Source organism: Sorex fumeus, unplaced genomic scaffold, assembly GCF_029834395.1.
Source record: "Sorex fumeus unplaced genomic scaffold, SorFum_2.1 ptg000061l, whole genome shotgun sequence".
NCBI lineage: Eukaryota > Metazoa > Chordata > Mammalia > Eulipotyphla > Soricidae > Sorex > Sorex fumeus.
The window spans coordinates 41,183,922-41,209,343 of record NW_026606118.1 but is presented as its reverse complement, the minus strand read 5'-3'; the positions used below and the strand labels follow the sequence as shown (position 1 = coordinate 41,209,343).

General features: G+C 42.0%; 1 protein-coding gene across 1 annotated transcript in view; it reads right to left on the bottom strand.

Moving 5' to 3' along the window:
* HDDC2 (HD domain containing 2) overlaps positions 1-24,940 on the bottom strand; it is a 31,721-nt gene extending 6,781 nt beyond the window's left edge. Inside the window, exons 1-4 of the mRNA XM_056126242.1 lie at positions 24,832-24,940; positions 18,371-18,492; positions 13,839-13,941; positions 7,552-7,620 (exon numbers count right to left, since the gene is read on the bottom strand). Coding sequence (XP_055982217.1) covers positions 7,552-7,620; positions 13,839-13,941; positions 18,371-18,492; positions 24,832-24,912 — 375 coding nt within the window. The 5' untranslated portion in view covers positions 24,913-24,940. The remainder of the gene's footprint in view (positions 1-7,551; positions 7,621-13,838; positions 13,942-18,370; positions 18,493-24,831) is intronic.
* Between the last annotated feature and the right edge of the window lie 482 nt (positions 24,941-25,422).

Genomic DNA, 25,422 nt, shown 5'->3' with positions numbered 1-25,422 from the left:
ACTTGTATTTGACAGAGATGACAATCGGACAGGGAAAGCACTCCAATAGAAAGCCAATTTACATCTTATTTCAGTGGCGCTGAAAATAATGGGATTTTTGTTTAGATATTTATCCACACTTACATTTATATATTTGTATTTTAAAAATCCGAGTCTATTACTTAACAAAAAAAAAAAGAAACTGGATACTATGAACCAGTGTACAGATACATTTTACTATAATCCTTTAGTCTAAGAAAGAGAAGAGGTGGGAGGAAGAAAGGAAGATTAAGTTTCTTCCCTTCCCTTGGGGAAAGGTTGGTTCCAACTAACTGTGAAGAGAGAAGAATTTATCTCTGGCATTTGCTACTTTCCTTCCAGGGAATCAGGATCATGTAGCTTTAAATCACCCCCCCTCTGGACCCCAACCCACCTCCCCACCCCCAATACAGTATCTGCACATGCAAGAATAGGGAAACTTATGTTGTTGTTTTACTTTGAGGTCCACATCCAAATGTCCAGAGTGATGCTCAGGACTTGTTCTTGACTCAGCTCAGGAATCACTCTGGGCAGGGCTTTGGGGAAATGGAGAGAAAACCCAGGTTGTGCCAGGCAAATACCCTTACCCCTATCAGCTGCTATCCTGTCTCTCTGGCCCCAGGAGGCCTTTGTAAAAGGGTGCTTGTTAACCCAACTGTATTTTCCATTAACTAAACTTTAGTTAATGAGGAAAGAAAATGTGGAGGTGGGGGCTGGAGGCCAAGGGCAGACAGGGCACTCAGCATTGGCACATGGGAGGGACGGGGTTAAGAAGCATGTTAATCCCCACCATATTAATCCCATTATGCCATGGATTCAAAAGGGATCTGAAACGCGTAATGGTGGACAGGCCATCCTTCTGGGATAACTGGAGAAAAAAATTGCTTACTGAGGTTTGATTTCATACTTCTATAGTATATCAAGATAAATTATAATCAAGGATGTTTAATTGCTTTAAATAGATGTGACCCTCTGGGATGAAAGCTATCTATAGTGGTGAATAGCTATGATTAATGTTTCAGGAATCAATCAACTAGCATTTTCTATGTAACTAGTACCATTCTAAGATCCCTGGTTACAGAATAATTATATTTTCTTAAATCCAAATCAAAACATATGATGTAGAGAGGGAAAATATTCTAAGCATTCTCCCTCTATTTTAATTTATTTGCCACACAATTTGGATGCCTAATAAAGATAGGTATGTATTACTGGTAACCATTTTATAGATGAAGATACTGAAGCAAAGAGGCTTAGTAAATTGCCCAAGGTCACAGAGAAAACAGAAGAACCAATTTGTGCATACTAGAAGTGTGATAGCAGAGCCCATGTAACAGTCAGGGATGTGGTTCAACTGAACGGCGAGTTATTCATGAGCCCCCATGTCCAATCCTGACACAGAAAAAAAAAGCAGTAATAATAATTACAATAATAATGATAAAAAGCAAAGTCATGTAATGATATTGGACATGAGTTTTAAAAACTGAGTTAATATGAGCATCACTGCACTGGACTTAATAGTATTACTCCCAAATCCATCTCCTTGGAATCTATGATTGCCAACTTATTTGGAAATAACGTATTTTTCAGATGTGATCAAGGTAAGTGAACACATTCTGGGTTAAGATGGGCTTTTGCCTAATTACTGGGGAACTGATGAGAAGGAAATCTAAGCACAGACAGAGGGAGAAAAATCATCTAACCCAGAAGGCAGACAGGGTAGGGATGGGTCTCATGCCAGCCCTAGTGTAGGCTCCAATAGCAGCGGGAAGAAGCAAGCAAGGATCCTCCCCCAGAGCCTTCAGGATGGGCATGGCCAACACCTGGATCTTGGGCTTCTGGAAAACTGAGCCATGAGACAGATTTATTTTTGTTTCAAGGGATCCAAGTTGCTAGTATTGCTAAAGCAACTCAAGGAAACTAAGATAGTCTCTTACAAAGGGGAACACCAAGTGGAGGGTGTTTGGAGGATCCTCCCAGGAGGGGAGATGCAGGTTGAAAGTAGACTGGACTGAACATGTTCGCCACTCAATGCCTCTTTGGCTGATCACAGCGCCCAGGAGGAGAGAGAGAACAGGGGGGAATGCCCTGCCACAGTGGCAGGGGGGGATGGGGGGATGGGAGGATGGGGGGGGAGGGATATTATCCTGGTGGTGGAAAATGGGCACTGGTGGAGGGATGGGTATTTGATCGTGGTATGACCGAGATCCAAGCACAAAAATTTGTAAATCTACAACTGTACCTCATGGTGTTTCACTAATAAAAAAAAAAAAAAGATAGTCTCTTACTACTAATAAATAGGAACTCGGAGCTGAAAAGAGTGCTGAGGGCAGTGTGCTTGCCTTGCAGTGGCCAACCTGAGTTTGATCCCTTTTATCCTATATGGTTCTTGAGTACAGGAGTGATCCCTGAGCACAGAGACAGGAGTGATCCCTAAGCATCAGGGACAAAAACAAAAAACAAAAAGTAACTGACAGGATATCAAATAGGGTAGAACTATTAATGCTTGTTCACTTAATCATCATTCTGCTAAATGACAAAGGTAATAATTTAGGAGAGAGGCTCATCACCTAGCTTTGAACCAATTACCCAAAAGACCTTGAACAAGCAAGACTATCCATTCCTTAGTTTTTCTCACATATACAATAAAGGAACTGGAAATGGGATTTCCTTCCATTTTAATTTCACAAAATTCTTAACAGATATAGTAAAGAGTCAAAGGCTCAGTATACGAAATAATTTAGAAGTTATTAAGAGAATAATAAAGTTGTCCCTGCACAGTACTAAAACTACTGGGGGATGGGGAAAATGAGGGAAAGCATATTGGCTCATTAGGGCTGCAGTGAAAAAGGGTCCACAGAGTGACTCTGGCACCAGAAATTTATGTCTCACTTCTGAAGGCTACAAATTGGTGATGAAGGTAATGACAGGATCTTCCTAGAGTTATGAAAGAGAGTTGGTCTGGAGAGAGCTACCTTCATGTGCATGTCAAATTCTCGTTACCTAGATCTGCCGGTGTCCAAATTCCCTATATTTTATTGGGGTGTGCCACACTAAATTAGAGTCCACCCCAATAAACTCACTTTAACACCATTCCCTCTGTAAAAATCCTATCTCCGAACAAGATCATAAAATATTAGAGGTTAAAATTTCAGCATCTAAATTTAGGGGCACATAAGAATTCAACACATCAGAAATAAAGAGCAGTAGTTTATTCTATCAGAAGGTTCGGTAAGCTGGGAACAAGATACACTGCAGAAAGAAAGACTGAAACAGCATGCTTAAATGGGCATGGCGAAAGGAAACCAGGGACAATTCTCCCTTTACAATACAATGTGTGATATTAGACAAATAATTCCCATTTTAGTGTAATGATTTCCAGAAAGCTTAAATATACATGGACACCCCAGTTTTATAGACACTATAAAGAGAATTTTTTAAAAAATAAAAAACCTAGTACATACAGTCTGCTTGGCTCACTCTAAATCTCATACTTCAAATAAAACTGTGACTTCAGAAGTATGCAGATGACTGATGAATTTAGAAGCCAGGCACATTTTTTATGAACACATTTCTTTAATTCTAGCATAAAAATGTAGCGTAGCTTTATATATAATGAGTTCATTTTCACCCTTTTGTTCTTAAAACAACAACATCAAAAAAGCCACCAAGGGGCTGGAGCGATAGCATAGCGGGTAGGGCATTTGCCTTGCATGCGGCTTAGTCGGGTTCGATTCCCAGCATCCCATATGGTCCCCTGAGCACAGCCAGGGATAATTTCTAAGTGCAAAGCCAGGAGTAACCCCTGTGCATCACCAGGTGTGACCCAAAGAGCAAAAAAAAAAAAAAAAAAAAAAAAAAAAGCCATCAATAGGAGAAGAGATAGCATTACTCTGGTTTCATCCCCAGCACTGACTATGGTCCCTCCCCTAGAGCTGGTTGGGGGCTTGAAACCAAAACAAACCAATAAAAAGAATTCTCAAGCCTTTCATAGCACACAAGGGCAGTCCATGTCAGAAAACAACCTCAGGGCTAGAGAAACAATATAAAAGGTTAGGTGGAGCGATAGCACAGCGGGTAGGGCGTTCGCCTTACAAGCGGCCAACATGGCCGACCCGAGTTCGATTCCTCCGCCCCTCTCGGAGAGCCCGGCAAGCTACCGAGAGTATTCGATATGCCAGACACAGTAACAACAAAGTCTCCAATGGAGACATTACTGGGCCCACTCGAGCAAATCGATGATCAACGGGAGGGCCTTTACCTTTACCTTTTAGGTGCTTGCCTTATATGCAGTCGACCCAATTGGATTCCCAGCAAACCCATATAATCTCCTGAGCGCCGCCATGAGTGATCCCTAAGCATAGAGCCAGGAGTAATTCCTGAGCACTGCTGGATGTGAGGGAGGGAGGGACGAAGGAACAGAGGGAGAGAGGAAGGGTGGGAGGGACGAAGGAAACAAGATCACATATATCAACCATCAATGTCCTCCTGTATTATTAATGAAGAAATGTAGCCCACTGCAACTTTTTTAAGTTGTTGGTGGCCTGGCAGCAACAACTCTGAAGGACAGTCACATAACAGGGTGGCTCTGGTGGTGTCCGTCCGTGTGTTGAGATCTTTACCAACTTCATTAACAGAAGGAGACGTTGACAGAATCAAAAATTCTTAATAGTCTAGTCTATTAAGTCCTTTAATGCTCTGAACTAACATCTATCTATTTTTAACAGACAATGTCTTTTTAATTGACTGAAGAATGTTCTTTTGGAGAGATGCTGTTAAAATAGAGTCAATTTTGTAGTAAATTTTAATTAGCCAGTTGGAGATGGCTATGAAAATAGTAAGCACTGGATAAAAATTCTTATAAGACTTTCAAGTCATGAGTCTTCCCTCTTAAGAGGTAATGCATGAAATTAGTTTTATAAGCTAAGGTGCTAGTTTTTTTTTTTCCTTTCTTATGTATAAAATGCAACCAGAATTCATTATTCCCAACTCACAGTGTCCTGAAAGTTCACTTAAAAGTACATACTTTGAGCTCCCTTTTCCCCTAGCATGTATGGCTGGCCTCCAAGCCATGGAGTAAAATTCCTGGTACTAATCTAGGCCATTCTTGAGTGTTAGTCTCCTATTTTGTTACTTTATGTTCCCCAGATGAATGCAATCTTTCTATGTCTATCCCTTTTTTTCTGAGTCATTTCACTTAACATGATACTTTCCATGTAATACCACTTATATGTAAATTTCATGACTTCCTCTTTTCTAACAGCCACATAGTACTCCATTGTGTAAATGTACCAAAGTTTCTTTAACCAGCCATCTGTTCTCAGGCACTCAGGTTTTTTCCAGATTCTGGCTACTGTAAAGAGTGCTGCAATGAACAAACAAGTGCAGATATTACTTCGACTATACTTTTTTTGCCTCTCTGGGATATATTCCCAGGAGTGGTATTGCTGGGTCAAATGGGAGCTCAATTTCTAATTTTTTGAGAATCGTCCATACTGTTTTCCAAAAGGGCTGAACCAGTCGGCATTCCCACCAGCAGTGAAGGAGGGTCCCTTTCTCGCCACATCCGCGCCAGCACTGGTTGCTTTTGTTCTTGTGGATGTGGACCACAACACCCAATAAGAGAGAGAGAACAAAAGGGAATGCCCTGCCACAGAGGTAGGGTGGGAAGGAGGGGATGGGGGTGGGAGGGATACTGGGATCCGTGGTGGTGGAAAATAGGCACTGGTGGAGGGATGGGCATTTGATCATTGTATAACTGAAGCCCAAGCACAAAAATTTGTTAAGTCTACAACTGTACCTCATGGTGTCTCACTAATAAAAATTAAAAAAAAAAAGTATATACTTTGAAACATGTTTCTTTTCTTTCATAAAGAAACCCTCTTACAATAGTCATCTGCATCCGATACTATCTGATTCAGGCTCTGGGCTATAAACCACATATAATTTGTCACATTATTTGACGAGGTTGGGCTGGAGCAATAGCAAGCACAGTGGGTAGGGCGTTTGCCTTGCCCCTCTTGGAGAGCCCAGCAAGCTACCCAGAGTATTCTGCCCACGGCAAAGCCTGGCAAGCTACCCGTGATGTATCCTATATGCCAAAAACAGTAACAACAAGTCTCACAATGGAGATGTTACTATTGTCCGCTCAAACAAATCAATGAACAATGGGAGGACAGTGTTACAGTGCTATTTGGCAAGGTTAAATAATATTAAATAATATTAATAATGATAATATTAAAGGTCCACAAATACTTATCATAAACCTTGAGCTGGAACTGTTTCAGTTTTCAGCAGTTAGAAATTTTAGAAGATAATATGATACATACGTATTAGAGAAAACCTTTAGTGGGACCTAGGGCAGACTCAGTTACCAAATAGTTAAGTATCTCGCCATCAAAACATATTGATTTTCATCTCAGGAAGGATGAGTGGGAACATGAACCAGCCTCCTGTTGACTCAGGTAAAATCTGGCGCTGAATGGGTCCAGGTCAAGTAAGGTTTTTGGAAAAAAAACAAAAAACAAAAACAAAACACAAAACTGGTTCTTTGGGGTTTGTAAATGTCCTGAATGTGGCGTGGAGCATACTGCACAATATTACTCTCATTTCGTAGAAGAGAAACTATTGACCGAAGTTTAGAAAGTGAGTTAAGGGTATGTGGTCACCGGAGCTGGGACCCAGACCCAGGTTCTCTGGCTGTAAGCCCCTGCTCTCTTCAACACACCCTCCTGACTTACAAAGGCTGTTTTGTCCCAACATCCAGCTTAACCAGAGAGATGAAAGCAGAAGCAGGGTGGAGACCTGGGGGTGTGGAGGGAGGAGGGGTGGGCTCTGAAGAGAAGGAAGAAGGACAGAAATGTGGGAGCAAGAGAGAGAGGCAGAGCTATCTATGAGGAAGGAAGCAGGGTAGATCCAGGGGTCAAACAAGGGCTGTGGACAGAGGGAAGTGAGGAACTGCAGTGGGGGTGGGAACGTGGGGGGGAGGTGCTGTTCTTCCTTCTCTAATGAAAAACACCCCAGGAGACCTAGTAATAAGAGCAAGAAGTTGCTACTCCCTCTCTGCATTCCTCGGGGCCCTTCTTCCAGCCAACCACCACAGTCCTTGGCCTGAGCACAACTGACAGCCCTTGTCTGCCCTGGGCTTCCTGCCTGCACTCTACTGACCTAAATGGAGACACGGCCCCAGCCCCAACAATGACAACCCACATTCTTCTCAAGGGTGGAAAGGGCTGTGCTGAGGTGGGGTGGGGAGGGTACAAGGTGAGAGCAATGTATCCCGAAATCCAGGGGCTGCAAGCTAAGCGCCATACCAGGCTTTTTGGTTACCAAAGGAAAGGAGAACAGCAAAGAGGAGGAAGTGTCTATTTGCCATGAGAAATTCCTGAAGCACTTGGGAGGTGGGAAACAGACACAAACATGAAGGACCAACTTAAGAGACAGCTGGTCAAGATCATCTAAGTCAGCTGACACATAGATGAGTGAAACAAATTTCGTTGCAATAAATTAAAAGCTGCCCTTATGTACACTTACTTCCCACAGTCCATACAGCTCCTTTCTGAGATCCTCTGGTAGGAGCTGGGTGATCTGCTTCATCGCCTCCTGAAATTCCAAATCATCATTTTAGTCATATTTACATTTATCTAAGCCAATAACTTATTTACAGAGACTAAATAATGTGCTCCCACTTACATATAGTTACAAGAGGGCAGCAGAATAAATTGATTTATGCTGGACAGTACTAATAAGTTTCTATTGCAAAAGGTAAAACGTCCCACCAAAAATGGGTAGTTATTACTGTCAACATAGAGAAAATTAACAGAAGGCAACAAATCATAGAGGGAAATATATATATGCATATATACATATTTTCAGATATATATATCAAAGCTCACATCACCCAAACTTTAACAACATGTTAGTGATATCCTATAGAAAGTCTTAATGGCTCCTGCCAAAACAGAACAATCTTCACACTGTTTCCTATATGAACACTCTTTTTATAAGCATGTTCAGCAGTTCTTCAAAACAGACATAAAAAAAACATATTCTTTTCGTTGTGTTTTGGACCAGGGATTGGGGTTTGGGAAGGAAACATCCCAAATTTGGTGGTGGAAAGGTGTAATGGCGGTGGGATTGGTGTTTGAATATTAAATGTAATCAAATATTGTGAACTAACTTAAAGGTAAAGGTAAAGGCCCTCCTGTTGATCGCCGATTTGCTCGAGCGGGCCCAGTAACGTCTCCATTGGAGACTTTGTTGTTACTGTGTCTGGCATATCGAATACTCTCGGTAGCTTGCCGGGCTCTCCGAGAGGGGCGGAGGAATCGAACTCGGGTCGGCCATGTTGGCCGCGTGTAAGGCGAACGCCCTACCACTGTGCTAGCCCCACGTTGGGTGAACTAACTTATGAAATAAAAAATTTTTAAAAAATAGAGGAAATTATACGGTAGGCTCACAGACCACATGCTGAAAAAGATTTTAAAGGCTATAAAAGGATAATAACTGTTGTGCTGAGTCCAGTGCAGTCTCCAGACATATAAAGGTGTGGATTGGTATTTCGTTTCATTTATCAGGCTGCAACTGTCCTTGTCATTCTTCCACTCTGGTTACTACATTCCTCCTACTTTCCTCCGCAGACACAATCAGCTTTGAGCAGGAGAGGAAAGACACAGCTGGGTCAGAATCTCCATCTCTTCACACAAACCAGCCATGTGGGAGGCATCGGTCTGGTTTAGCTGAGCAGGAACACCATGGGCAGAAGCCTGAGGCTCAGTCAAAACACATCCAAAAGGGCAGAGAAGACAGAGCATGAAAGCAGAGGCGACTGTGGATTTATTTCTAATCTCTCCTAGTCTCTGCAGTCCCAGAGGCCACCACCATCACCACCTTGTCCTTCACTTTTTGTGTTGCTTCACTATCTTTCTAAAATGCCACAAATATATTTGGGGGACATGTGGTCCACTATTCAATCTCAAACGACTTCAGATTTCTTCATATCTTCATCCTACACTTCTTAATCTATTTCAGGGTTGTATGACCACAGAGGTTAGGTTCTTTGGGGAAAAAATAGCACTGTGGCACTGTCCTCCCGTTGTTCATTGATTTGCTCAAGTGGGCACCAGTAACATCTCCATCGTGAGACTTGTTGTTACTGTTTTTGGCATATGGAATACGCCATGGGGAGCTTGCAAGGTTCTGCCATGCAGCGGGATACTCTCGGCAGCTTGCCGGGCTCTCTGAGAGGGTCGGAGGAATCTAACCTGGGTCGGCCGCGTGCAAGGTAAGCTCCCTACCTGGTGTGCTATCGCTCCAGCCCTTGGGAAAAAATACGGCCATACCACTTAATAGCTCTATTGCAAACCACAACACCCAAAGAGAGAGAGAGAGAGCAATAGCGAATGCCCTGCCACAGAGGCAGAGTGGGGTGTAGGGGATGGGGTGAGGGTGGTGTGAGGGATGCTGGAACCATTGGTGATGGAAAATGGGCACTGGTGGAGGGATGGGTACTCAATCATTGTATGACTGAAACACAAGCATGAAAGCCTGTAACTGTACCTCACAGCGATTCAGTAAATAAATAAATAAATAAATAAAAATAAAAAAGGCCATAAACCACATTGGCAACATAAAGATCCTATACAAAATCAAATAGCTGGGGGGGGCGGGGGTGAATTAAAATCAGAATGAAGCCAAAGATACAGAGAATACACGCCTCACAAACCGAAGCCATGGGCCCAATCCCTGACACCACAGATAAAATAAAATGAAAACAGATGAATTCCCCACTGTTTCCTCCCCTGGGCCCAGGAAATAAAGTAATTAAATGAATAAAATGATACGTAAATGATTATAAATAAAATTAGAGAATATAACCACTTCCTTTTTATCTTAAACTTTTATCACCATTTAAAGTGATATATCCAGCATGAGATTTAGTAACGGATAAATATGTGATCTGACCCAGGAGGAATGGAACAGTATCACTGCCTCTGTCACGTGCGATATTACATTTCTCAAAATGCAGCCCAAGACAGAATTAGCTTCTTGGAGAGCACATCCACTTATTCACTAATTAATAAGCTTCCTGAGAATAAAACTCAGCATGTCCTTTAAAAAGTAAAAACGCAAGAAATAAACATATTGTTGCTCCCTCTCCGAAACTGAGCAATCATTTTCTGGATCTGAGTTCAGTGATTTATTATTTGATGCAACACGGGAGGACAGTGACGGTGACAGTGACAACCAGAATACATTTTGAGACCACTTAGGTAGTCAATATTCCCAACTGGGTAGCGTATGCCAGAGAGTCATGACTATCTTTTTCAAAGAAGCTTCTCGTATTCACCCTTCTCAAGCCCTGGCCGCATGTCGGATATTTGTCAAAATTCTGGTCTAAATTAAGTTTACAGCGAATGTTTTGTGTCAGTTTATGATACCCCAGCAAGTTGTTTTCAGCATGCAGCCTTCAATAGCATACTGCTGAGGCTAAATGGCACAGCAGTGGATTGTAAAATACAGACCCAGGTAGGGTTGAGCAAATTATTTAACCCTTTTTTGTCCTTCAGCTCCCTCAGTTTTAAGATGGGCTTGCTAACGCTATATACCTGAAAGGTTTCCTGGGAGGATTAAGATTAAGTAGCTGACATATATTAAGCATTTACTATCTGAAATCTAGCAGGCAGTCTATAAAAGGTTCACTGTAAACATTTTCATTTCCTCCATCTTGTTACTCACCCCTGCGATACAGTTTGATTCATCTCCTTTTAAACTCTTAGTTCTTTACCAACTTTAACGAGGCCGGATATATACCACCATAATTCTGCCTTCTATAAGTCTTTCCCTTTGTGAGGGAATAAAACTTGTCATTGCCATAATTCAGAACCAAGGTCTAGCCAACCAATTCTTTTTTTTTTTTTAGTAAGTTTTATTGGATCTCGGTGAGAAACAGTTACAAACTTGCATGATTACATTTCAGTCATACAATGCTCGCGTACCTATCCCTCCACCAGTGCACATTTTCCACCACCATTGTTCCCAGTGTCCCTCCCGCCACCCACACCCCATCCACTCCCTGCCTCTGTGACAGGTACAATCCTTCTTACTCCCTGTCTAATTTTGGGCAAATCATAAATCTAATTATGATTTGCAATACAGATACTAAGGGGTTGTCATGTTTGGTCCTCAATTGACTTTCAGTACATATCTTCCATTCCGGGAGATCCCTCCAATCATCCTTTACTTAGTTGTTTCTTTTCCATCCCAACTGCCTTTTCCCCCAGCACGTGGGGCCTAGCAGACCAATTCTTGATAATCCCCATTAGGCATCATGTACCAATTTGGGTTATAATATACAGCTTATTTTATCCTGCTTAGGAAGATCAAATTACAAGTACTGCTTTGACTCCCTAAATTTTCCTCTACAAGACTCTATTTTCCTTTTCATTTTTATTCTCTTCCAAGACAATAAACCTTCAGGATAATAGTATTTTTCCTGCCTCCTACTTCAGTTTACAGCTGTCCTGATGCAGTTGGCTAGCCTCCGGGTAAATGATGCTTCCTGGCTCTCATTATGTGCTTTCCACCTCAAGCCAAAAAATCCTCCTTTAATTATCTTAATGCATGGTTTAGACATCCAAATCTTGTTCATAAACACCATCTGCATAAAGAATTGCTCACTTCCCAGATCCTTTTCTCTCATCCCAAATCCTCCTAACTAGCAGCAGGAAGAGGCAATAGAACATCAGCACTCTTTAAGTCTTTGGCTTCTTATCTAAGAACTGTGGCTCTTGGATGTTTCCCTGACTCTTCTGATGTTTCCCTGACTCTTCTGATTATAATATTTGTTTCTTTGTGAACCAACAGAAGAGGGCAACAGCCAGGAGATTTAATAAGGCCCAGAAGGCTTGCATCCTCGCTTAGACCTGTGCCCAGGAGACAAGAGTCTTCTCTCTGACCAAGTCCCCTTGAGGTCCTGCTCTGAGTTATCAGTAGCCAGGAATCAGCTTTTTTCAGAGTAATAGTAGGTTTTATCTTAATGCCAGGGTTGAAAATTCTCCCTACTGACTTTGGTTTTTTATACAGAAGGCTCCAAGTTGATTTGTGTGAAGGAAACGTCAAATCTAATATCTACCTGCAGAGGAACAATTTATTACACTTCCTCTATGTCACAGTAAAGGTAAAAGGTAAGGTAAAGGCCCTCCCGTTGATCATCGATTTGCTCGAGCGGGCCCAGTAACGTCTCCATTGGAGACTTTGTTGTTACTGTGTCTGGCATATCGAATACTCTCGGTAGCTTGCCGGGCTCTCCGAGAGGGGCGGAGGAATCGAACTCGGGTCGGCCATGTTGGCCGCGTGTAAGGCGAACGCCCTACCCGCTGTGCTATCGCTCCAGCCCATAGTAAGGTCTTTGATAATCTGATTTTCCTTACAGTGTCCAGCTTGACCCTTAACTAAAATTATCAGATCTCCTGAAATGAGTTCTAAAGTTAAGCAGGATTCCTTACTCCTTTGTTTCCTTTATCTCCTATTTTACTCATCACCCTCTAGTTCAGGTATAGCCCACTTTAACAACTCAGTATTTTGAGTCAACTGAATAACTTTCGTATTTATTCTACCAGCAAATCTAGTAATTCTTTACTTACTGGTACAGCACAGACTCCTAAGGAGAAATATTTCTTTAGCTTGCAGCCTTTCTATATGCTTTGATGATTCTTAACCTGCATTTTGGAACTTTATTCAGCAGGAAAAACTCGTTCCTTACATTATCCCTCTTGTTCCCAGTATGTAAAGTGGATTGGAAGTCCAAAATTGGGATTCCCTGTGCATGTTCTTGCTCCTAAAAGGAAAAATGTGTTCGTGTTCGAACACTGAGCTGCATTTTCTCTCAGCTCTGAAGTCCCTGATTTAAACCAATTTACCCTATTAGAACAACTTGATAAAGGATCCATCCATATAACTATTTGGAACCAGTTTCTCTGGCCTAGAATTAAAAGCAGATAGTAATAATTCCTCTATCAGGAGCAACCATTGGCAATAAGAAAGAAAGAGAAAGAACAAAAGAAAGAACAAGAATGCAAGAAAAGAAAGAAGGAAGGAAGGAAGGAAGGAAGGAAGGAAGGAAGGAAGGAAGGAAGGAAACTGAATTTTTCAATATGGGTCAAATATATCTTTCTCTTTTGACACTGGTCTCTGGTGTCACAGAGTCCAAACTGGCAGTGATTCAATATCCTTAAATAATAATTATAGTAATAGCTATACAATTATTTATAGATAACTTTATCGAGATAGAGAAATTCTCTCCAAAGAGCTTAGCTATTGAAGAATTCCCTCAAGTTCCAGCTATTTCCACTGTTTTAATGAAAGTCGTAACACACTGGTCCACAAACTAATGACAGCCAAAATCAATAGCACTTCCCCTCCTGGCATTAAACAAGACTGGAAGCAGGCATACTTTCCTGTTCTTCTGTTAAACAAGGCTGAGAACAAGAGAAAAACCAATGTGCGGCTCACTCCAGGAAATCCTTACTTCTAGAAGATAAGACTGTAAATGACTCAAAATAGAGTAAACACTAATACCTTGCTCTTCAAGACTCTCTGAGACCTTGCCTCATCAGTCCAGCCAATCCAAAGCTATTATGTCTTGAACATTATGTAATTCTTCCAATATTCCCTTTCCTGAGACCTCTGCCCCCCCCACCTCCACGACCCCCCCACCCCCCCGACTCTATTAAGGCCGTATTCTTCCTTACTGCAATGGGTCTAATAAACCTGACTTTACTTCAGTACCATGTTTTTCTGGAGTTAATTGTTAAACTGACCTCTTCTCGCCTATGTTTCTCTTCTTTGGGAATGTTATCTGCCGGTGCTATGTCCCCAACAATGCATTCTGCCATATCGTGAACAAGGGCTAGGCGTAAACATCTGATCAGACAAAAAAAATAAATTAAAAATTAAGTTACAGAATTATAGTTATTACAATTTTCTTCACTATACTATTTTGAAGTTACATAATATGGGTTTTTCCCCCCTTTCATCTTCAGAGTATTTTAATACAGTATTTTCTAAAGTAATTATATTCTGCCAGTTCCTGCAATAGTTACAGATCAAACTACTAGTTAATATTCAACACATTACATGCAGTTCACGTGGACTGTTTAAAACAAATGATTGGTTTCTAAAGTAGGAAATTAAAAAGTTTGATAACTGAAGACTAGAAAGCCAAAACATGATCTGATTATAGTACTGGTTATCAACCTTTTTCCATCTGTGTCAGTCTATGGATCAGCAGCTGAAAAACCACTGCACTATAACATTTAATTACTGATACAAAAATCAGAATTAGAGCTAGAGAGTTAAAAGGGCTTGATTTGCCTGCAGTTGACCCGGATTTCATCTTGAGCAGAAAGCCAGGAGTGACCCCTAGTATGATCCAACACTGCCCAACGTTCCTAATACAGAGATAACTGAAATAATTATATACCAAATATATAGTTAGATGTCAAAATGAGAATCTTTATTAGTTATTTTGCAGTGGGTGTCAGAAATTAAACCCAGGGCCTCTCATACACAAGGTAAGTTCTCTATCTGAACTATATCCTAAGTTCCCTAAATAAAACTCTACTAGAGAATTAGGTAGAGTTGGAGAGATCGGAATTTGAACCTAGCAACCAAAATCAATTAATTCTAATGCTGAGAAGTTGCTGAATTTTTCCAAATGTCAGTTTTGTCATCCTTCATTTTCTCATCTGTAAAAAAAAAATGGGGAGGGGAATGGTGCAAAGCATTAGTCCAGCTTGCCTAGCATGCTGCAGACCTGGGTTCAATCCCCGGCATCCCAGATGGTTCCTCCAGCACTGCCAGGAGTAACTCCTGAGCATTGCCGGGGTGGCCCAAACCACTCCCCTAACCCTCAAAAAAAGAAAAGGAGGACTAGGAAAAATGGTGGGATAAGAACTTCTGGTATAAAAATTAAATTTATTATTTTTTTTCCCTTTTTTTATTAGTGAAACACCATGAGGTACAGTTATAGGCTTACAAATTTTGTGCTTGGGTTTCAGTTATACAATGATCAAGTGCCCATCCCTCCACCAGTGCCCGTCATCCATCACCATGGGTCCCAGCATTATTCAATTATGTTCCTGGAACATGTTGATCATTCAATAAATGGCTATGGTAATTAGTGATAATGATTAGTAATTAGGATAATCAATGTCAAAATAACAAAGGCAAGTCCAGAGAGACAGACCACAGAGGACTGTCTGTTTAATGTTCCCCATTACCAAGGCAATACAAGGCCCAACAGCCTCCTCTTAGAGGCCTTGCCTGCAGCCTTTCTCACCCAGTTCAAATATTAAGTACTTTTAGGTTCATCTCCACATAAGACAATTTTCTTTTTTTTTTTTTATCATTTTTTTTATTAGTGAAACACCATGAAGTACACTTATAGACTTATAAATTTTTGTGCTTGGGTTTCAGTTATACAATGATCAAGTACCCATCCCTCCACCAGTGCCCATCCTCCCCCACCACGGGTCCTAGCATCCCTCCCACCCCCCATCCCCCCCCCCCCCCCCCCCGTCCCACCCTGCCGCTGTGGCAGGGCATTCCTCCCTGTTCTCTCGCTGTGGCAGGGCATTCCTCCCTGTTCTCTCTCTCTTCTTTTGGGTACTGTGTTTTGCCAGAGAGGCATTGAGTGGCAGTCATGTTTGGTCTATAGACCACTTTTAGCATGTCTCTCCCACCCTGGGAGGGTCTTCACAACACCCTTTATTTGGTGCTCTCTTCTCTATCTGAGCTTCCTTCGCTCCTAGAAACAATAGGCTTGTATAGTAAAGTGGCAGGCTATAAAATCAATACCCAAAAATCCATGGCTTTCCTATATGCAAATAATGAAAGAGAAGAAAGTGACATGAAGAAAACAATTCCATTCACAATTGTGCCCCAGAAAATCAAGTACCTAGGAATCGCCTTAACTAAGGAAGTAAAGGATCTGTACAAAGAAAACTACAAAACGCTACTTCGGGAAATAAAAGAGGACACGAGGAAATGGAAAAATATCCCCTGTTCATGGATGGGGAGAATCAACATTGTCAAAATGGCAATACTTCCCAAAGCACTGTACAAATTCAATGCAATCCCTATAAGGATACCCACGACATTCTTCAAAGAAATGGAGCAAACACTCCTGAAATTTATATGGAACAATAAGCCCCCACGAATAGCTAAAGCAATTCTTGGGAAAAAGAAAATGGGAGGAATCAACCTACCTAACTTCAAGCTCTACTACAAAGCAGTAATAATCAAAACAGCATGGTACTGGAACAAAAGCAGAGCTGCAGACCAATGGAATAGAGCTGAATATACTGACATCTCCTCCCAAACATATAATCATCTAATCTTCGATAAGGGGGCAAGAAAAGTGAAATGGAGCAGGGAAAGCCTCTTTAATAAATTGTGCTGGCAAAACTGGACGGCTACATGCAAAAAAGTGGGCTCAGATCTCTGCCTAACGCCATGCACAAAAGTAAGATCGAAATGGATTTATGGCCTCAACATCAGACCGGAATCCATAATGTTTATTGAAGACAAAGTTGGCAAAACTCTCCACGATATTGAGACGTCACGCCACTGGCCGAGCAAGTGAAAACAGAGATAGACAAATGGGACTATCTTAAACTAAGAAGCTTCTGCACCTCAAAAGAAACAGTGACCAAAATACAAAGACAGCCTACAGAATGGGAAAGAATATTCACCAAATACACATCCGACAAGGGGTTGATTTCAAGGATATACAAGGTACTGGTTAAACTACACAAGAAGAAATCACCCAACCCCATCAAAAAATGGGGCGAGGAAATGAACAGAAACTTTCGCAAAGAAGAAATCCGAATGGCAAAAAGGCACATGAGAAAATGCTCTACATCACTAATCATCAGAGAGATGTAGATCAAAACAACAATGAGATATCATTTCACACCACAGAGACTGGCCCACATCCACAAGAACAAAAGCAACAGGTGCTGGCGCGGATGTGGCGAGAAAGGGACCCTCCTTCACTGCTGGGGGGAATGCAGGCTGGTCCAACCCTTTTGGAAAACAGTATGGACGATTCTCAAAAAATTAGAATTCGATCTCCCATTTGACCCAGCTATAGCACTCCTGGGAATATATCCCAGAGAGGCAAAAATGTATAGTCGAAGTGACATCTGCAATTGTTTGTTCATTGCAGCACTCTTTACAATAGCCAGAATCTGGAAAAAACCTGAGTGCCCAAGAACAGATGACTGGTTAAAGAAGCTTTGGTACATTTACACAATGGAGTACTATGTAGCTGTTAGAAAAGATGAAGTTATGAAATTTACATACAAGTGGTACTACATGGAAAGTATCATGTTAAGCGAAATGAGTCAGAAAGAGCGGGATAGACACAGAAAGATTGCATTCATCTGGGGAACATAAAGCAACAAAACGGGAGACTAACACCCAGGAAGGGCTCAGATTAGTACCAGGAATTTTGCTCCAAGACAATTTTCATCTATACTATCCGTAAATATCTAAAGTTCCACACTTCCTACAAAGTAACAGGATTTATTAGGGTCCCAAATAAACCCTTTGTTGCAATAAAGACGATTTCTAAAGTATCCTTCTAAGTACCATTAGGACTCTGCTTTCTAAGTCTTCTTTCTATATGCTGTGGTTTTACCCACTCTGCTATCAAGTCAACCCTTCAGAGCTCAACTCCGATTTTGCCTCCATACAACAGCTTACTAATTTTCCAAAGTAGCTTATTTTATTCTTGTTTGAACCTAAGTAATTCATTTGAGACTGATTTACTGTCTTATATTCTAAGGGAAAAAAAAAATTCCTGAGCTCAAAAAACATTTTAAATAACTGCTGACAGAAGGAAGATATCTTTTTCTCAGCTTTATCTTGCACATATCACTAAAAAATTCACTTCAGAATTTTTTTAATTGGTTTTTGGTCCACACCAGACGATGCTCAGGGTTGACTCCTGCATCTACACTCAGGGATCACTCCTGGTGGTATTCAGGGACCACATGAGATGCCTGCCAGAGATCGAACTCGGGTCAGCCGCTTGCAAGGCAATCACCCTGTCCATTGTTCTATGGCTCAGGCCCCCAAAAATTCACTTCAAAAATAGGTGCCACAATTCACAAAAGGAACTAGAGTCCCAAAGTACATAGTATATTCTCAATCTGTATGCTTTGCCTCAGTTTTCCTGGCATATAAATAAACCTATAGGAACCTGTCACAGGCCTCAGTCATAAAAACTGGTGTATTCCCACACATCACCAACACTGCAACAATCACCTGAGTTCAATAAGCTTACCGGTCTTTGTTAAGATGTTCATCTTTGGTCACAAGAGCCATTATTGCCATTCTGTACATGTGATCCGATACACTCTCTGGACTTTCTACATTTCTGTATACCCAGCCAGTCCGTGGAACTCTCTGGTGAAAATAAAGAAGAGAAAGAGTTGGGAAAATAAGTATTTTTTAAACTGCCAAAAAAAAAAATTCTGACAGAAACACAGTAATTGCTCTACTTAACCAGTAGAACAAATTCCAGGCCCCCCCCCCAATCAATAAACAAGGAAACATTTATTACACACTATACTAGATAAAATGACTTAAAATAGATATATACAGAACACTGCCCCAAAGGAGCAGAATTCACCGTCTTTTCAAGGACATGTGGAAAGTTTTCAAGGACTAATCGCAGGTCAGAACACAAAACAAGCCTCATTAATTCCAAGAAGAACAAAATATCAAGCATCTGTATGACACAGTGGTATGAAGTTACAAATCAAACACACAAGAAAGCTTGCAAAGCACAGATAATCAGTGATTAAACAACACATGTTGGGTCACACAGAAATCAAAGGATAAAATTTAAATATCTGGTACTGTAAAAGAATGACTTCAGTATTACTAAAAACTATTATAACTCAACTAAGAAATCAATTCAAAAATATACAAACATAAAAAATAATGACATATGCCACAATTTAGGGAATTCAGCAAAAACTGTACTTAGAAGAAAGTTCATAGCAATACCACCTTCTCTCAAGGAACAAGAAAATCTCAAATAAACAATCTAACTTTACATTTCAAGGAACTAGAAAAAGGATAAATGAAGTCCAAAGACAATAGAAAAAAATAATAAAATCAATCTGGAAATAAATGAAACAGAAACCAAAAGACATTACAAAAGATCAGCAAAACAAAAATATGACACTTTGAAATAAATATCAACAATATGAACAAAACTTTCACTAGATCCATACAGAAAAAGATAATCAATTGAACAAAATAAAAAGCAAAGAGAGGAATCAATTTCAAAACACCTGCTCTCCAAAAAAGTAGGGTATTTTGTGTTCTAAAATATATATAAACATTGCTTTAAAAGCATTTAGTTGGAAAAGTATACAAAATAAAAAGATACAACAAATGTCTTAAGTTTTAAGATTTTTTTAAAGTTCAGGACCAGATTAGTTCACTCTTCAAAAAAACTAAAAGGAAAGAATACCTAAGACAACTTTCACAGGATAAATATTACAGTCATATCAAATCATACAAGATAATCACTGGGAAGGGAAATTACATGCCAATATATCTCATAAATTTAGATGCAAAAACCCTCAACAAAACACTAGCAACAAAATTCAACATCCATAAAAAAGTTCACACATCATAATCACTGTCACTGTCACTGTCCTCCAGTTGTTCATCGATTTGCTCAAGTGGGCCCAGTAACGTATCCAATGTGACACTTGTTACTGTGTTTGACATATCAGATACGTCATGGGTAGCTTGCCAGGCTTTGCCATGTGGGTGAGATACTCTCAGTAGCTTGCCAGACTCTGAGAGGGGTGGAGGAATCGAACCTGGGTCGGCCAGGTCAACTGCATGCAAGGCAAATTCCCTACCTGCTGTGCTATGGCTCCAGCAAACATAATCAAATATTTCTTTTTTATATGCAGTGAGAAAATTATGAAAATACCACTTATAACATCAAAAATAATAAATAACTAGTAATAAATTTAGTCAAAGAAAGCAATGAAAACTAAGGTATTATGGAAAGAAATTGAAGGAGTCACAAGAAGATGGAACAATATTCCATGTTCATGGATGAGAAGAATTAATGTTGTTAAAATAGCATTTTGTAACTGAAACCAAATCATGAACAGCTTTGTAATGCTCAATCTCATGTTGATTCAGTTAAAGAAATAAAGAAAAGAAAATGGCCATTTTACTTAAGCATTACAGATGCGATGGAATCCCTATTGAAATTCCAACAGGGAAGCCGAGCCAAGAAAACTTGAAATGAATATGGAACAACAATAAAATTTAATCATATAAGCAATCTTCAATTAAAACCATAAAGGAAATCATATTCTTCGTCTACCAACTATATGCTAGTAAACTAAAGTTATAGCAATCAAAACAGTATGGTATTAGAATAAAACCCAGAAAAAAAGCCCACACATATATAGACAATAGCATAACATACAATGGAGAAAGGGGAGTCTCTTCAATAAATGTCCCAGGAAAATGAGACAAAGTGCAAAATAATGACACAAGATTATTATCTTAGATCTCAGACAGAAATTAACTCAAAGTGGATGAAAGACTTGAATATAAGATCTAAAACCATAGAAGAGAAGAAGGGACTAGAGAGACAATACAGTGAGCAGGGTGCTTCTCTTGCATGCAGCAAATTACATTTTGATCCCTGGCATGACATTTGGTCTCCTAAACCCCACCAGGAGTGATTCCAGAGTGACTAGAGAGCCAAGGGTAAGTCCTGACCACAGCTGGATATGGTGCAAAAAACAAAATACCGAAGAATAGCTGGGTGATACATCCTTTGACATAAACTTTAGTGATATCTTTATGGATTTATCTCTAACACCAAGGGAAACAGAAGCAAAAATGTTATTTACTTATTTTTGGGTCACACCATGTGATGTACAGGTGTTACTCCTGGCTCTGCACTCAGGAGTTACTACTGGGGACGATATGGGATGCTGGGAATAGAACCCAGGTTGGCCGAGCGCAAGGCAAACGGCCTACCCACTGTGCTATCACTCCAGCCCCAAGCAAAAAATTAAAAATGACTAAATCAAACCAAAATGCTTCTTCACGGTCAGAGAAATTATTATGGGAGAAGATACTTGCAAAGAGACAAAAGAATTAATAGCCAGTTAAAGTAAGAGTAAATAAACACATCACAGATGGTCAAGAGACACATGAAAAACCACGTAAGATTTCATGTCATAGTTGCTAGAATAGTTCCTATGAGAAACAGAGTTGGTAGGATGTGAAGGTAAAGGAGGAACGCTCAGATACTGTGGATGGTAAACTGATGCAACACTATGGAAAAGCAGAGGGAGATTTCTCAAACATTTGAAACAGAACTACAATTCAGCAGTCCTATGTCTGGTTCTATTCATTCAGACAGTATGAAAACACTAATTTGAAAAGTCATATCCAATCCTACGATGCACTGTAGCACTGTCACTGTAGCACTGTCCTCCTGTTGCTCATCGAACAACGTTGTTCAGCCAAATATCCTACGATATTTGCAGCTATTCACAACGGCCAAGATACAGAAGTAAATGAAGTGTCCATCAACAGTAAGGATCACTGCCACTGTCCTCCAGTTGTTCATCAGTTTGCTCGAGCGGGCCCAGTAACATCTCCATCGTGAGACTTGTTGTTACTGTGTTTGGCATATCAAACACATCACATGTAGCTTGCCAGGCTTTGCCATGCGGGCGAGATACTCTCAGCAGCTTGCCAGGCCCTCCGAGAGGGTCAGAGGAATCGAACCCGGGTTGGCTGCGTGCAAGGCAAACCCCCTACCTGCTGGGCTATACCTCCAGCCCGAAGAAAGGATAAAGTGTGATATATATATACACAATGAAATATTCATCTATTAAACAACAATGAAAACTTGCCACTAGTGCCTCCATGGATAAACCTTAAGGGTATATGCTATGTAAAATGTGTCAGAAGAAGAAAAGTCACTACTGGAAATACAAAGAAACAAAGGGGACAAAAGAAAACAAATCACAGAGCTTAGTGGTTCTGAAGTAATGATTGTGAGGTGAGGTTTAGATATATAGAGGGGGTCAAAGTCACCTTTGAGAGTGATACCAACATTAGAGAAGTGGAAAAAAAAGGGCACAAAAACAAGTTCATGATTCAAAATTTATCTAAAATTTATTAATGACTAGCTTTGGCTGGAGTGATAGCACAGCAGTAGGGCCTTTGCCTTGCATGCAGCCAACATGACTGACCCAAGTTCAATTCCTCCACCCCTCTCGGAGAGCCCAGCAGGCTACCGAGAGTATCTCACCCACACGGCAAAGCCTGGCAAGCTATCCATGATGTATTCAATATGCCAAACACTGTAACAAGTCTCACAATGTTACTGGGCCCGCTCAAGCAAAATGGATGAACAATGGGAGGAGGACAGTGACAGTGACAGTGAATGACTATCTGAAGAGAGCTCAGGACTGGAGGCCATGCAGGGTTTTGGCCTCAAAGACTAAAAAATAAATGAAAGAATTAAAAAAAAAAATATATATATATATAGCTCGAGCGGGCCCAGTAATGTCTCCACTGGAGACCGTATTGTTACTGTGTTTGGCATATCGAATATGTCACGGGGAGCTTGCCAGGCTCTGCCATGCAGGCGAGATACTCCCGGTAGCTTGCCAGGCTCTCCGAGAGGGCGGAGGAATCGAACTCGGGTCGGCCATGTTGGCTGCGTGCAAGGCAAACGCCCTACCGCTGTGCTATCGCTCCAGCCCTATACAGGATTACCGAAGAAAAGTGGTTGACCTCTGGAACTGAGCCTCATGAGATCAGAAAATGATGTTGAGTGTGTGTGAATATTCCCATGTATTCAAAAGTTCAACAGTTCAGTTATTCTGTGTTGTTGATGGAAATGTATAAATTACAAAACACACACACACAAAAAAAAACGTTTAGACAAAAGAAACAACAGCAAAACAGTAAAGTATCTTACTTTTCCTAATTACAGGAGTTGGGACTTTGCCTTCCAACAATCCCACTCTGCAAAAGAACAAAACACTGAAAACTTGAGCAAAGGGTGTGCTTGCAAATTGGGAAGCAAGAGGCACTTCCAAGGGCTTCACGCTGACCCAATCAAGTCAGGGCTGCCTTTGATTCAGCAGGACCTGAGGCTGAGTTGGCTTTTTTCACCTGCAGAAATCTTTCTCCTGCACTGCTTTCCGGGTAGGGTGAAATTCAAGTGATCTGCAAATCACTACCCAGAGGGGCAGTGGGTGAGGAAGAACCCAGCAGCAGTGATCCCAGAGTGCAGAGGCCACTAGTCTTGAGCAGTGTTGGGTGTCCTGCCCGCCCTCACCTCACGTGTCTCTCTCTCCACACACACACACACACACACACACACACTCTCTCTCTCTCTCTCTCTCTCTCTCTCTCTCTCTCTCTCACATACACACACACACACACACATACACCTGAGTACTCCTAAAGTTGGGTCTCACACACACATATACACGCACACACACACACATAAACACACAAGTACTCCTGGAGTTGAGTCACACTCACAGATACCAGAGTACGCTGTAGTTGGGTCTCACAAACACACACACAAGCATTCTTTGGAATTGGGTCTTTCTCACACACACATACCCGAATATTCCTGGAGTTAGGTTTCACACACACACACAAACACACACACAACAGAGTACTCCTGGACTTGGGTCACACACACACACCCACACCTGAGTACTCCTGGAGTTGGGTCACACACATATTCCTGGAGTTGGGTCTCTCTAACACACACATACCCGAGTATATCTAGAGTTGGGTCTCACACACACACACTTACTCCTGGAGTTGGGTTTCACACACACACATATACACATACACACACGAACACACAACAGAGTACTCCTGGAGTTGGGTCTCTCTCTTACACACACACACACACACACACACACCTGAGTACTTCTGGAGTTGCATCACACACATACCCGAGTATTTCTAGAATTGGGTCACACACACACACAAGTATTCCTGGGGTTGGGTCTCACACACACACACACACACACACAAGTATTCGTGGAGTTGGGTCTCTCTCTCACACACACAAGTACACCTGGAGGTGGGTCACACATAACACATACACACCCCGAGTACTGGAGTTGGGTCACACACATACAAACCCGAATATTCCTGGAGTTGGGTCTCTTACACACACACACACACACACACACACACACACACACACACATCCCGAGAACTCCTGGAGTTGGGTGTCACACAGATACACACACACACACACACACACACCCCGGGTACTCCTGGAGTTGGGTGTCACACACACACACACACACACACACACACACCGGGTACTCCTGGAGTTGGGTATCACACACACACACATATTCGAGTACTCCTGGAGTTGGGTGTCAAACACACACACACACACGGAGTACTCCTGCGGTTGGGTGTCTCACTCTCACACACACACACACACACACACACACACACACACACACACACGAGTACTCGAGTACTCTACTTGGCACCCGCGGTCTGTCCCGGCTGCCTGCTGTCCAGCCGGAAGGAAGCCCCGCGCCCAGTCGAGGGTCGGGGGCCCTGAGCGTCCTGGGGCCGGGTTCGGTCCGCCCAGAGGCGCCGGGTCCTCGCGGCCGCTCCCCGCAGCGCGCCCGGCAGCCCCGCGGCGGCCCCGACCCAGGCCCCTCCCCTCCGCCCGCTCACCTTGAGCTGCCCCACCAGCCGCAAGAACTGCAGGAGGTTCCGGGCTTCGAGGCCGGGCAGGGCCGCCGGCGCCGCAGCCATCCCGACGGGCCGCCGCGCACCACGTGGGCGCCGCCGCCAGCCGCTCCGCCCCTGCCCCCACCTCTCCTTCCCCTCCGCGCGCTCCTCCTCCTTCTCCCCAGGGCTCCTCCCCCACCTCCTCCCTCCGTCCCGGGCTCCTCCCTCCTTCCTGGGCTCCGCCCCCAGGGCCACCCACCGTCCTTTCCTCTCCTCCCTCCTCATCTCTGCCTCCTCCCTCCTCCTCCCTTTCCCTCTTCCTTCCCATCTTTATTTTCCTCCTCCTCCTCCTCCTCCTCCTCCTCCTCTTCCTCCTCCTCCTCCCCCCCCCCCCCCCCCGCCTGATTTCCAATCCCTTCTTTTGTCTAGTTTACTCTCCTTTTGGTGTATGCCTTGATAGTAGCTCCTGGATCACTACAAAGTCCAGGGCAGACACAGTTGCTTGGCACACATTAGGCACTAGGCTCCTAACCTGTTTTCTGAATAACTGTATCAAGCATCTAAAGGGATTGCTGTTTGAAGGGTACAGAGGGC